This window comes from Argiope bruennichi, chromosome 7 (assembly GCF_947563725.1).
Source record: "Argiope bruennichi chromosome 7, qqArgBrue1.1, whole genome shotgun sequence".
Lineage (NCBI taxonomy): Eukaryota > Metazoa > Arthropoda > Arachnida > Araneae > Araneidae > Argiope > Argiope bruennichi.
In genome coordinates, this window is record NC_079157.1 from 107,842,362 (window position 1) to 107,854,996 (window position 12,635).

At 26.5% G+C, this 12,635-nt stretch overlaps 1 protein-coding gene across 1 annotated transcript; it reads right to left on the reverse strand.

The window, feature by feature from the left end:
- Nucleotides 1-247: 247 nt before the first annotated feature.
- LOC129975971 (zinc transporter ZIP1-like) lies at nt 248-12,376 on the reverse strand. Its single transcript, XM_056089281.1, has 2 exons — nt 11,669-12,376; nt 248-4,429 (listed from the first exon to the last, which is right to left on the reverse strand). The coding sequence occupies exons 1-2, from the start codon at nt 11,984-11,986 to the stop codon at nt 3,668-3,670; spliced, it is 1,080 nt and encodes a 359-aa protein (XP_055945256.1). The 5' UTR covers nt 11,987-12,376; the 3' UTR covers nt 248-3,667.
- Nucleotides 12,377-12,635: the final 259 nt, after the last annotated feature.

The following is a 12,635-nucleotide window of genomic DNA, read 5'->3' on the forward strand; positions in this document are numbered from 1 at the left end:
ATAACAAAATTAATTTAATGATAATTTGTACAATAATGATATAAAAATGGCAAAAAAATCACTGAAAATAATGTGTAAGGAACAAGGATTTTCTTGGTTACAACAATTAATCACAATTAATTTATTTTGGTTATTTGACCAGAATCAGTTATTTAAAATGGTTAAGTCATGCAAAGATGTAAAATTACATGTATAAACACATTAAAACATTTATAAACACACTTTGCTGAAAACAGCATTCAAAATCCAACAGTAAAAATGTTTATTTTAAATGTCACATCTTCTATAGTCTACAACACATGAAGTACACAGCATTAAAAAAAAATGTCATGAATAGACTTGGTGCATTAACTATGACCGTGAAAATCATTTTATAAGATACAAACATAAAATGATATATCAAAATGCTTTAAGAGGGAAATAAGAAACAATACACTATATAAATAGAAATAATGACAATAAAAAAATTATTTTTCATTAGCTTTAAATTTTTTTATTACATTTTCCTTTATTGAAATTTCAGATATCTTGCATCAACATTAAAATTTTTTTTCTAAAAATATCTGTTATAATTAAATTTTGTTGATGGTCTAAAAATGTTTTCCAAAATATCTATTAACACTTATTATATCAAATCAGATTAAGAATGCTTAAAAATTTAATACAAATATAAATAATTCTAAGATACTCAATATAGAGGATATAATGCAAGTGAAGTACAACAAGTGCATTTCTCAAAATAATAAAAAAAATTAATTATTAAATTTTTGTTTATTAATGAATGATTTTTTAACTTTTTGTTTCAATATAAAATATAAATAAGTATATAAAGTCATTATAAAATATTTGTTGTATTATAAGTACAATAAATAATAATTATGTAATAACATAAGTCTTGGATTACATAAAAAAATAACATCAGTATGAATAATTTATCCTATAATACATAAGAAAATCCTCTTTCATCATTTCGTTGTCTGATTATTATGCTAGAACAATAAACCAAAGAAGACTGGCATTAAAAAATGGAATGAATAAAATCAGGAGAAACAACTTTGTTTCGTTAATCCCAAAAACAGATCATGCTCAAACGTACATCTATAGGAAATAGAAAGATAACACATTTTAGACATCATTCCCTTAAATTTTGAAAAGCACAGAATTTCGGAACCTGTACAATCAAATGCTATATGAAATATATATATAATAATTTATATAAAGAAAAATGAAATGCATATATAATTTGTATGCAACAGAAATTAAAATTGCAAAATATGAAAATTTTCAAATAGGAAATCTTTAAATTTTACTCAAAATTACTATGAAGCATAAAGAGTTTCAATTTATTCTTCATTAATTAAAATCTGAACGAACATAATTGTCTAAAGTGCCACCAGATCTTCTACCTTCTCTCTTAGGAAAGATGACAGTCAGACATGATGATGCAAAAATTTGCCAATAATAAAAGGATTTTAAATATAATTATATTTTTAAATGCATTTATTTATGTACAGGTTTACATTTTATTGAATTCTGATAGTATATATTTTTTTTCGGTTTCATTCATGTAGCAGAGCCACCAACAACTGATTTGATACATGATATTTGTAATTTTTATTATTTTTTCAATGCTTTAAATTTTATTCACAAATTTTGCAGTACAAAGAAGATTTTAATAAAGGATTTGTAGCAATTAATTAAACAGTTATTTTTTGTATTATTAAAAGACTAAAAAATATTTTCATCCCTAGCAATATGAGCTAATAGCAAAAAAATAAAAATGATCCAATTCTACTTCTTTTATGAATAATAATTTTTAATAATTCAAATAATTAGGAAAACTAATATACTTATCTGTGAATTAAGTAACTTGCATGACTTATTTCTTATAAAATTTTATATCAGTAACAATCATAAAATAAAATCATATTCAAGTTTCAAAATTATAATTATACTTTTAAATCAGAAAGTTTTATTATTGGTTGAAAATGAATAGTGATCTTCAGCTAAAATGGGACTAAATGTACTATTCCAAGATTACAGATTTTTTTTTACTGCACACTGTACATGCATGCACACTCATACCTTTCTTTTGAATTAATTTGTAGTTCTGGGTAGTGATTTCCTTTGATCACGAGTAGCATTAGCAATCAATGTATATATTAAGCATGTAGAGATTGAATAGAACAGGAATAGAGTATTAACTAAGTTATTAGAAAAGAAATGGATAGATTCAATGGGGGGTGGGGTGGAATCCTTATTAGTAATAAATATTGCAAGAATAACCATCCATAAGTATGGAAAAAATTTTTTACTTATATAGTGCTTACTGTTATGTTCATAAGGGAAAGGTTACACATAAAACTATGAAAAATAATTTGAACAATGCTGAAATCTTCCCATGAGCTATAATTTTTTTAAGTATTAACTTAAGCAACACAAAAAAGTTTGTAATCTATTTCTATTTTTGATTTCATGTCTGAAATTTTGAATTATATGGAAATATATTCATTTAGGTAAGAAGAATATTTAATATTTTTTACCAACAATCAAATGAATTCTTGGTTGAAATAATATAAAAAAATGAAACTTGTTTCAATACAATATCCATATTTGGGAGATAAATATATGCTCCTGCTTTTTTTTAAGAGTGGGAGCAAATATGAATTATTTCTTTTCAAGAATTTATTTTAATATCCAACTGAAGAAATTCAAATCAGCATTTATATGGCAGCTAAAAAAAAGAAGAAAAAAAAAGCTTTTTATTTTGCTGCTAAAAAGGGACAGAAAAATAAAATAATAATTTTAAAAAAGCATGCTTTCACTGTTGAAACATGAAATGAAAACTAGTTACTGAAAGGAACAGTTTAAGCAATTATTGAATTACTTTATTATTCTGGTAGTTAGGACGGCATTAAGTTTTAGTTATTTATAAGAAAAACTATAGAGAAGTAAAGTTTCAATAATAGTACTTCAATCATAGTTATTGCCTTAAAAATAAAAAAAATATTAATTTATGACAAGCAATAATAAAAATTATTATTATTTGCAGATAGCACCTGATTGCAAAAGAAGAAAAAAAAAAATCTCCATTGGCATTGCATTTCTTCTTAAAGAGTAAAGGGAATGGCACAATTCCCATAATTCTGTAATAGTACTTCCTATTCATGTACATTTAGGCATGAATAAAAGACCTGCTTCTTATTTGATTTCTGGACATTAATCGGTATAAAATATTTAAGTATCTTAAGATAGTATTTATTTCCCTCTTAAGATAAAAATAATTCGAAATGGAAAAAAATTCAATATGAAGAAACTTATGAAATAAAGTAAATCAATTTAAATTATATGTAAATGTTTAAAATGTTAGATATTTACACTTATATACTTCAAAAAATCGGCCTTATATACATATATTAGAACTTAAATTATCTTAATTTATAAAATAAAAATGAGATGTTCAATATGTGCAGGACAACATATCAATGGCTTTAACAAGTTAAGCCTTCATTTTATAAAAGGTTAAAAATTAAAAATGACAAAATTCCTAAACAGGGATGAGGAAATTTTCTTGGGACTAGAGATGGTTTAAAAAGGAACAGCAGTTTAACTGCAATAATAAATTAACACAAAGAAATAATTGGAATCCACTGGATTATCGACATATTTACTCGGGCAAGAATGTCAACAAAAGAGAAACAATAGAATATCCAAGTACAATGCATGCCACCTTGACCATGCTATCTGTGCTTGATTTCAGCTCTTTTTGCAAAACTTCAAAGACTGTGATATACAGAAAAGTACCAGCTGCAATACCCTGCAAAATACCACTGGTAATGACCATTGCCAGACCTTGGACAAAGTCAATGACAAGGATACCCAAGATGATGCCAAAGGGAGAAGCTAATGAGAAACAGAAGTTAATCGTGATCATGTTAGATTTCCTCAACCTGCTGTTGATGAGACTAATTCCCAAGGTGAATGCAATGATGCACTTATGGATGAGGACTGCGATCAAAATTCGAAAATCACTTTGGACAGTGGTCTGAAGACCAATGGCAAGGCCTTCAAAAATGGAGTGAAGGGACAGGGCAAAGGCCAAAAATAAGGACCGAAGAATGGAATTGGAAACACGACGACGGGCAAAAACTATTTCATGACTATGGGAATCGAGGTTTGCTCCAACAGATCCATATTGGGTGCTTGTATCCTGAAGGAGAGGGCAGCTCACATCATTGCTAGAATGACCTTGACTGAAAGCTTCATGACTGTAGGAATCCGAGTTCATTCCTATTGATCCATACTGCGTGCCCAAATTCTCAACGAGAGGACGATTCACATCATTGATGGAAAGATCTTGGTTCAAGATTGGTACTGGTGATGTGTCAGTTGGTACATCATGGCCATGCTCTTCACAGTTATGAGCTATCTGGAAAAAGAATTCTTTTGAGCATACATAACAATTTTTATTAATTAAAAAGAACAAACAAATTTTCATATACAATGTATGTCTAAATGAAAAGAAGACTGTAGTTGAATCTAAAGAATATTTAAATTACAATACATATATAATGTGAACATTTACACTTAATTGCTATTGACTAAGACATCCATTTCCCACACAGTGGAAGAGAGTGGATGATGCAGGTACAGAAAATTCTGAAATGCTTGCAGTTAATTTTCTATAGTATTTTACTTATCCTTAGACTTTTCAATTATTTTTTTAAGGGGCTGAAAGTAAGGCAATCACATATGAAAAGACTGAGACTGCATAGAGGATAAACTTCCATTACAATTTATCTAACAGGTTTTTTTTTTTTTTTTTTTTTAGCTATATTGAAGAAACACTACTCTAGAGCAACAATACCCATTTTAAGAGCTGACCCCAATATTTTTTTCGAACCACTTGTTCAGATTCCAGCAAAGTGTTGAAATATATATTTCAAAGTATTAAATGTTTCATCCTGTTCAGTCAGTTGATGAGTACAGTATCTTTTTCATCAAAATAGAAATTAGACATTTTTTTCCCACCTTCATGAGGAAGAAATCTTTAAGTGGAAATGGCAAATAAAAATGTCACCACTCCTTGATGTACTTGCAAAAATATTAGTCTATTGCATTAGACACAATTCCATAAAAGCTAAAGTCTTCCTTATATTTTTTTGGAGCACATGTTACAAAACTTTATTCAATCAAGCCTGTTCAAAATATTTCTTGATTATAATTTTTCCAGAATCCATTTAATGTTTTTAATTGGCAGAAGATTTTGAATGGTGACCATAAAATATAATGTTACTTTTACCTTAAGAGATGAATGGAATAGGGCAAAATAGATAACGGTAATATATGCCACAATATATCATCAAACCAATTAATATACCATTATTTTAAATGCCCTACATTGACATTTTAATATATCTTCTTTCTTTACTCTTCTTTCAGCATTAATTTGGCTTCTATTCTGTACAGTTAATAAAGCAACAGAAATTCTTGAATATTTGCTTTCAATGAAGAAATTTTCATAACTTTCAGTAAATAAGAATCGATACTTGTAAATTTTTTTCTTAAATTTTGTACGTTTTACTGTATTGCACTAAATCATGCAAAGAGAAAATATTGTAATTATATATATAAAAAAAAGAGGATTTTTTTTCAAGATTTTGAAGAATTTTTACATCTTAAACCTCCAAAAGTCTGAAGAAAATATAATATATATATATGTGTATGTATCTATGAATGCAATAGCTCAGAAATGCAACTGAGCAAGGTTTTTATTGTTTTTTCCATTTCGAATAAAATCTCTTTTAGGTTCCTCTCCCTCAGTGCATTTGATTATACAATTAAAAAATTGCAATAGTTTAATGGATAAAACTTCATAGTTTGATCATTAAAATTATGGACACATTTTTAATTTTGGACAAAATCCTTTGATACATTGGTCACTTATTTATTCTATACATGTGAACTATATATGTATATGTGGTAACTCTAAAATATTAAAAACTAGATCAGTAAATACTAACTTTTTTTCTTCATTCACCCAAAGTCTGGGGAAAAAAAAGTATATGTATATGTCTGCGAATGCAATAACTCGAAAATGCAACTGAGCTAATTTTGTATCATGTACTTGCATTTGCCATGTAAACTTAATTAATCTTTTTTTTTTAGTACACTAAATGTGGCATCAGTCCTAGGAAAAAGGTTTTTAAGAATACTGCCATGGATTTAATTAAATTTTAAATCAAACATTTCAAACTAACTTTAAAATTTTTGCAAAATTAGATTCAATTAAAGACAGATATCAAATGTATGGAACAACTTGAAGCATATGGTGATTTTTCATCATTTAAGATATAAATGGTCTATCACTTCAATATTTTATTACTTTAGAACTAAGAAATTAAAAGAAACAAAATTCTACTCCTCTTCTTTTTTTTTTTTCTTTCTTTGCATTTTAATCTTATATTACTTTTTACTATTCTCATCATTGCTTTCATGCATCCTTAACTGAAGCATTGCATATCTATGGAGATACATGTACCACATATAGGGAGTTATTTGGTCTTATGATCAAAATAGTATATCTGCATCAAATATCAGGCTTAATCAGGAAAAACAAAATGGCATCCAAAATGCATACTCAGTTTTCTTCATTATTCTTGAAAGGCATTGCATGTCATTTGTGTTATTTGGAAATATCTGCTTTTATTGATATCAGTCTTTTAAACAAACATCAAGATCTGCAATTTTCATGCAAAAAGATGTCATCCTTCGACTTTACTGTAGTCTCTGATTCAAAGGATAATAAATACTCAGTAATGACATCTTTATTACGAAAAATATGAGAAAATTTAGAAAGCCCCACTTTATGAAAAGTTGTCAAGAAAAAAGCCTGGATCAAATGATAATACTATTGTGACTAAAAGTATCAAACATTTTCTCACAAAATGATATATACTAATTTACTGGCCAATATTTATCACATCTCCTTCAAAGTAATCACTTCTGACATCAATGCACTTTTACCAACATTTTCCTCCATCTTCAAAATTTGCCTTTAAGTTGTTTTACTGAACTCCTTCAGGGCACATTATAAAATTTTCCTTCATTGCATTAACAGACTTTTAATAGTAACCACAAAGAGATAACTTTAACAGTGAAAATAAAGCAAAAAATTTTTTTAAAAAAAGCTTGCATAGTGCTATACATTGTAAATGTAAATCTTGTGGAACTATACTTGTGGAATTTTGTCAGAAAAATCATGAATAGGCAATGTCAGAAAATGACTAATTGTAGTGTTAAATCATAAATTATTTTGTCAGATTGCAGGACAATTTTTGAAAAATTTTCTCAAGCAAATGCTCTAATAATATCCTTCACCAATAGTCTGATCAGTCAGTAAAAATTAACAACAAAGCAATCAAAGGAAACAGTCAACATCTTCTTAATTTATAAGCAACTTTAACATAGTTAATCTTATGTTTAATCTTTCAAATACCATTCACTTGACAGTTGATTGTTTATATAAAAGAAATATAAACCGAAGTTTCATCCAAAGGTACAATATATTTTTAAAGGAAATGACTTAAGAAATAATTTTGAGGGAAATTTTAAATTGTTACTTTTGTACAAAATTAAAAGCTTCTGGAAGTTGCAAAGCACAAATCTAAATGATCTCTCAAAACTGTTTCATAGGAATAGGGATGATATAGGAACTCATTTAATAACAAAAGATAATGACAAAACATCAAGTCCATGTGGCTATAAAAACGGAGAAAAAAATTTCTGTGACTTTCCCTTGACTAATAGCTACAAATTATATTAGTATCCTGACTTTCTTCCTATTCAGAATTACTGTATTTGTCAGTATCCATTATTAAAAAAAAGTTATTTATATAAAAAAATAATATTTTTTAACAATTTTTAAAAAATGGAATGAGCATTCTAAAAAACTTTATTAGAACAGTATTTTAAATTTTTTAGATGTATACTTTGTTTCTTTAGAAGTAAAGAATACATATATAAAATATAAAGTATACATTTATGCAAAAGAATTCTCACAAAAATTGAAACTGCTCTTTACATTGCAAGTTACATTATGTTAACAATAAAGATTATTATGATTTTTGCTTAAAATTAAAAAAAAAATCAATACTAATCAGTGCTTTCTGCATAAGTATCAGAATAACATGATGCACAATAAATATAAAAATCGAATTATTATATGTACCTTATAATATATATTTTTAGTAAGTATTTAAACAAGAGAAACTGCCAAATATTATTTAAAATATTTTTTCTTTATCAAATCTTAAAAAATTAATTGTTCTACTCAAAAACTCAGTTTTTTATAAATGAATATAAGTTTTTTAAATACTATTTTTTCTTACAAATAATGCTAGACAAAAGATACTATTTTACAGATAATAACTCCAGTACCAAATACCAACTATTACAATTAAAAGGCAAATAATAATAAAAAACACTTGATTTAAAGCAATTAATCTTGCCTTAAGAGTTTTAAAAGTTTCTTTTGCAAGATTTTGAGCCCTGCAATTTTGTTTCTCAACTCTCAAGTGTTTTTTTTTGGGGGGGGGGGGGCTGCCTTTTTTCATTTAATTCTTTAAACTGATATTCTGCTTCTCTCTCTCTCTTTTTTTTTTCTTCTAGTTTTTGCTTAATTCCTTCCCTTTACATTTTTCATATTTGGCTTGGGAATTCCTCATACTTAAAATTAACCACTTTGATACTTTTCATATTCTTCCAACCTTTATTAATTGAAAATTCTCTGACAATATTACTATTGCCAAGGGAAAGTATCAATATCATTTTTAACAATGATATAGTAAGATTGCAAGGGCAAGATGAACTAAAATTATAAACTTTCTCAGTTCATTAGATAAAAACCAATCTTTCCAAAAGTTTTCTTAAGGTCGATGTTAGTCTCATCATCAGCTTTTCGCTCTTCTTATCATAATGAAATTCCAAATATCACCATATTCTTTAAAGAAAACTGTCCCCAGGTTGATGTTGCTATGATAATTTTTTGCGACATTACACTTCGGATGTAGAGAAATAGTAGCATGAAATTGTTGATTGCATGTATGTTAGGTATGAAATATTCTCTTGGCAATTTTTATATATTTTTATGAATTCTTCTGATATATGTATATTTCAAATGATTGTATGAAATATAATAGTGCCAGATGTTTGCATAAGGCAAAAATTATTTTATAAAAATTTGCAAATGATTTACAGAATGTATATATATATATATATATATCATAAATCAATAATACTAATGGATATAAATTGTAAAACAAGATGATCAATATATTAATTACTCACTAGAGGATAAAAATCTATGTGAAATGCAGATTTTCTACAAACGATATCGAACAATTAAGAGAAAAAATATTGACTTCATCCCAAATGTTATAAGAAAATAATATGGAAAGACGAAAAAAACAATGGAAAAACTGAGATACAAAATAAATAATTTTAAAAAATGTGCATTGTAGATTACATCATTTACTTGGATTTTCTGTTTTGTTTGTATATATGTGTATGCATGTAATATAAATGAAACACTAACAAAATTTTTTGATCACATTAGTATTTTCGCTTTTACAACTTATTATTTTCTATACAGTTTGAGAATTTGCATAGTTATAAATAAGGTATGTATCATTGCTTTTACTGTCATTTTTATTTAGATAATTCCTTAAATTTAAATGAGATTTTTTTTTCCTTCTAAAAGCTCTCACTTTATTCTGAATTGGTTAAGGTTTGCTTTATTTTTTAGCCATATCAGATTGAAATTATTCTAGGATAATGAGTTGTATAGAAATTTTCTTTTCACTTATGTTAAAGCAAAACCATGATGCTGATATATTGAGTTCCAAGGTGATAAATGAAATTTAAAATTATAAAACAGTGTTCCATATCTTTTCACCAAAATTAATTTTTAAAAATTTTATTTGATCCTATTAATTTCTTATGTGCACATTTTAATTTTGCATTAAATTCAAAATAATTCTTAATCAGTCCAACAACATTCCAACAGGTTTTAAACAAAAGAAATTAATTTTTTTTTATTTTCTTTACTTCTATTCTTTTCTTATTTATTCAAATAAATGTATATATGAATTTTGTCTCAAATTTAAACTAATATTCAGCTAGTCAACCCTTGTTAATGACATAAATAAAAATTGTTGACCATTTGAAACAAATGAAATTTTTAAATAAAAAAGTAATTAAAACAATTTTAAACAGCATAATAAAATTTAAGTATTATTGGTAATCTCATAAACCAAATAAGATGTTTTATCTTCTTTTGTTACATAGAAAAGAGGAATTTATTATAATTATCATATTTCAAGATTATTAAAATGTAAAAACTCCTACTTTAATAAAAAAAAAAACAGTAAATTTAAAATGATATTTCATTATTACTAAAGTACTTATAAATTTTTATATTACCAAAGAGTAATATAAAACTTTAATACACTACAAAAAATTTTTTGAATCAAAATCAAATTATTTATTTGGCAATAATTATAATTACATGTTGTTGTTTTTTTCAGTTTGTTTGTTTTCCACAGTTTAGTCATATATGGCTTTATAATCATTAAAATTCAATACTCATTCTATAATTAATAATATTATAATAATATTTTATAAAAAAAATATTATTATAAAATTAAGCTCAAGCATTTCTTCAAATGCATTAACACCATGTCAATAATATTAAAAATCCTACTCAAATAATATTAAAATGCAGCAGACTGTATAGAAATTATTATTTAAAGAGACGAAAGAAATATTATTCAGCAAAGGTAAAACATGAATTTAACAAAAATTTCATAACTTTTTGAATAAAAAGCTAATTTGTTTTTACTGAGCAAAATTAATGCAGGAAATTTTCTCTATTTATTTTTTCTAGAAATATATTCAAATGATTTAAAGTAAAATAAACCATTTAAATATATTTCTAGAAGAAGAATAAATTTCAGACAGCGGAACCGATTTGCATTTCAACTATTGTGAAATTCTATATTAAATATGGAAACCTAACTCTCATTTATTTACAGCTTAAGCCACTTCCCAAATTTAAATAGACAATCAAGTTTTCCATTCTCACAATTATATTCATTAAAAGCTATATGCAATAAGAAATCAAGAAAGGCATTACACATTGGGGAATGGATCAAACCAAGACAAATAAAAAAATCTTCATTCTCCTGGGCCTCCATTTCCATTCTATGTAATCTGGGATGTCTGACAATTTTAATATTGGCATTAATGATAGCAAAAGTTTACAGTTAATGTTAATTTTCAAATGCATTATTACCACTACTATTGACTAAAAGATCACTATTCCCTAACATAAGGTAAACAATTAAATGTTCATGTTCAGTAAACAATTAAAAAAAGGAAATACACCTGTAGTTAATTAATTAAAATTTAGTTAACTTTTTTTTTCTTTTTTAAAATAATGTTTACTTAAAAGGAAGGGGAAAAAAAAAGAATTCTTTAAAATCCAGATAAAGAGTGAAAAATTAAGCCAGCTCCAGTTAATACAGGTCATATTATTTTACTAAAAGAAATATTTTTAAAAACAAATATTATCTTAAATAAAAAATTTTATGCTTAAATATTTACATACTTGCTCCACAATCAAAATCATGAGAAATCCAAATCCAAAGAGGAACTCAGCCACTGGATAATTTGGTACAATATTCACATCTTTAAATATCAGATCCATTTGTTCTTGAACATCTGGAAACAAATGCAGAAGACAGGTTCCAAGAAAGACCCCACCGCCAAAGCAACTGAAAAAACTTATTAACCGAAGATTATCCCGCCTTATTTCTTCCGCCACAAACCGATACTTTTTAAACCAGAAAAGAGGTAGCATAGCAGAAAAGAATGTGATCACCAATAATCCCAAAGCTGAGAGTAATTTCACATATTGAAGCTCCATTGTGATTTTAATAGTTAGACGGGATCAAAAATGAAGAAAATGCTATTTTTCTGAAAAATTAATCTAGCAAATTAAACGAAAAAATATATGATAAAATATTAAATACAAGGGTATGATCACTAGCTTATTAAAAATGATTCACATCCGTAGTTTCACTTTCAAAAGCTAGTTTCTGAATTGCATAAGATAAGATATGCGGTGCATCACAGCCACCTGTTGTACTAGAAAATTATCGACTACCAAGAGATGTCGAGTCATATAAAGAATGACAGTTTAGTAAAGATATAATCACTTGCAACTGTAACAGATGAAATGTAGAATCAAAATAAAAACAAATCTTGTGATTCAATTCATTACGACGACACTATCCTTGCTTCAGTTCAGTTTCTCTTCTTACAGATGAGGAACTCAGTCGTTTTGATCGGTGGATAACTCCGATCATTCACTGTCTATATTAAATTTATTTATTTTTAATGTGTAAATATCGTAAATCTAAAGCACACTTAATTTATTTAAGCCCATACAAGGGCAATTAGTGGCACTTTGAATAGTCTATCAAGATCTGGCAACCATCAAGAGTATGTAGTGCCGCAACGCCAACGCACTGAAAGGAGGAGAACGCATGCGTAACTGAGCCTTTTTTTAAAAG

Bases quoted from the DNA above. Each gene is read 5' to 3' on its own strand.
- LOC129975971 (XM_056089281.1), bottom strand. From the start codon at position 11,986: ATGGAGCTTCAATATGTGAAATTACTCTCAGCTTTGGGATTATTGGTG. The intron at 4,430-11,668 runs GTATGTAAATAT...TTCTTTTTCCAG, and splicing joins TGATTTTGATTGTGGAGCAA to ATAGCTCATAACTGTGAAGA.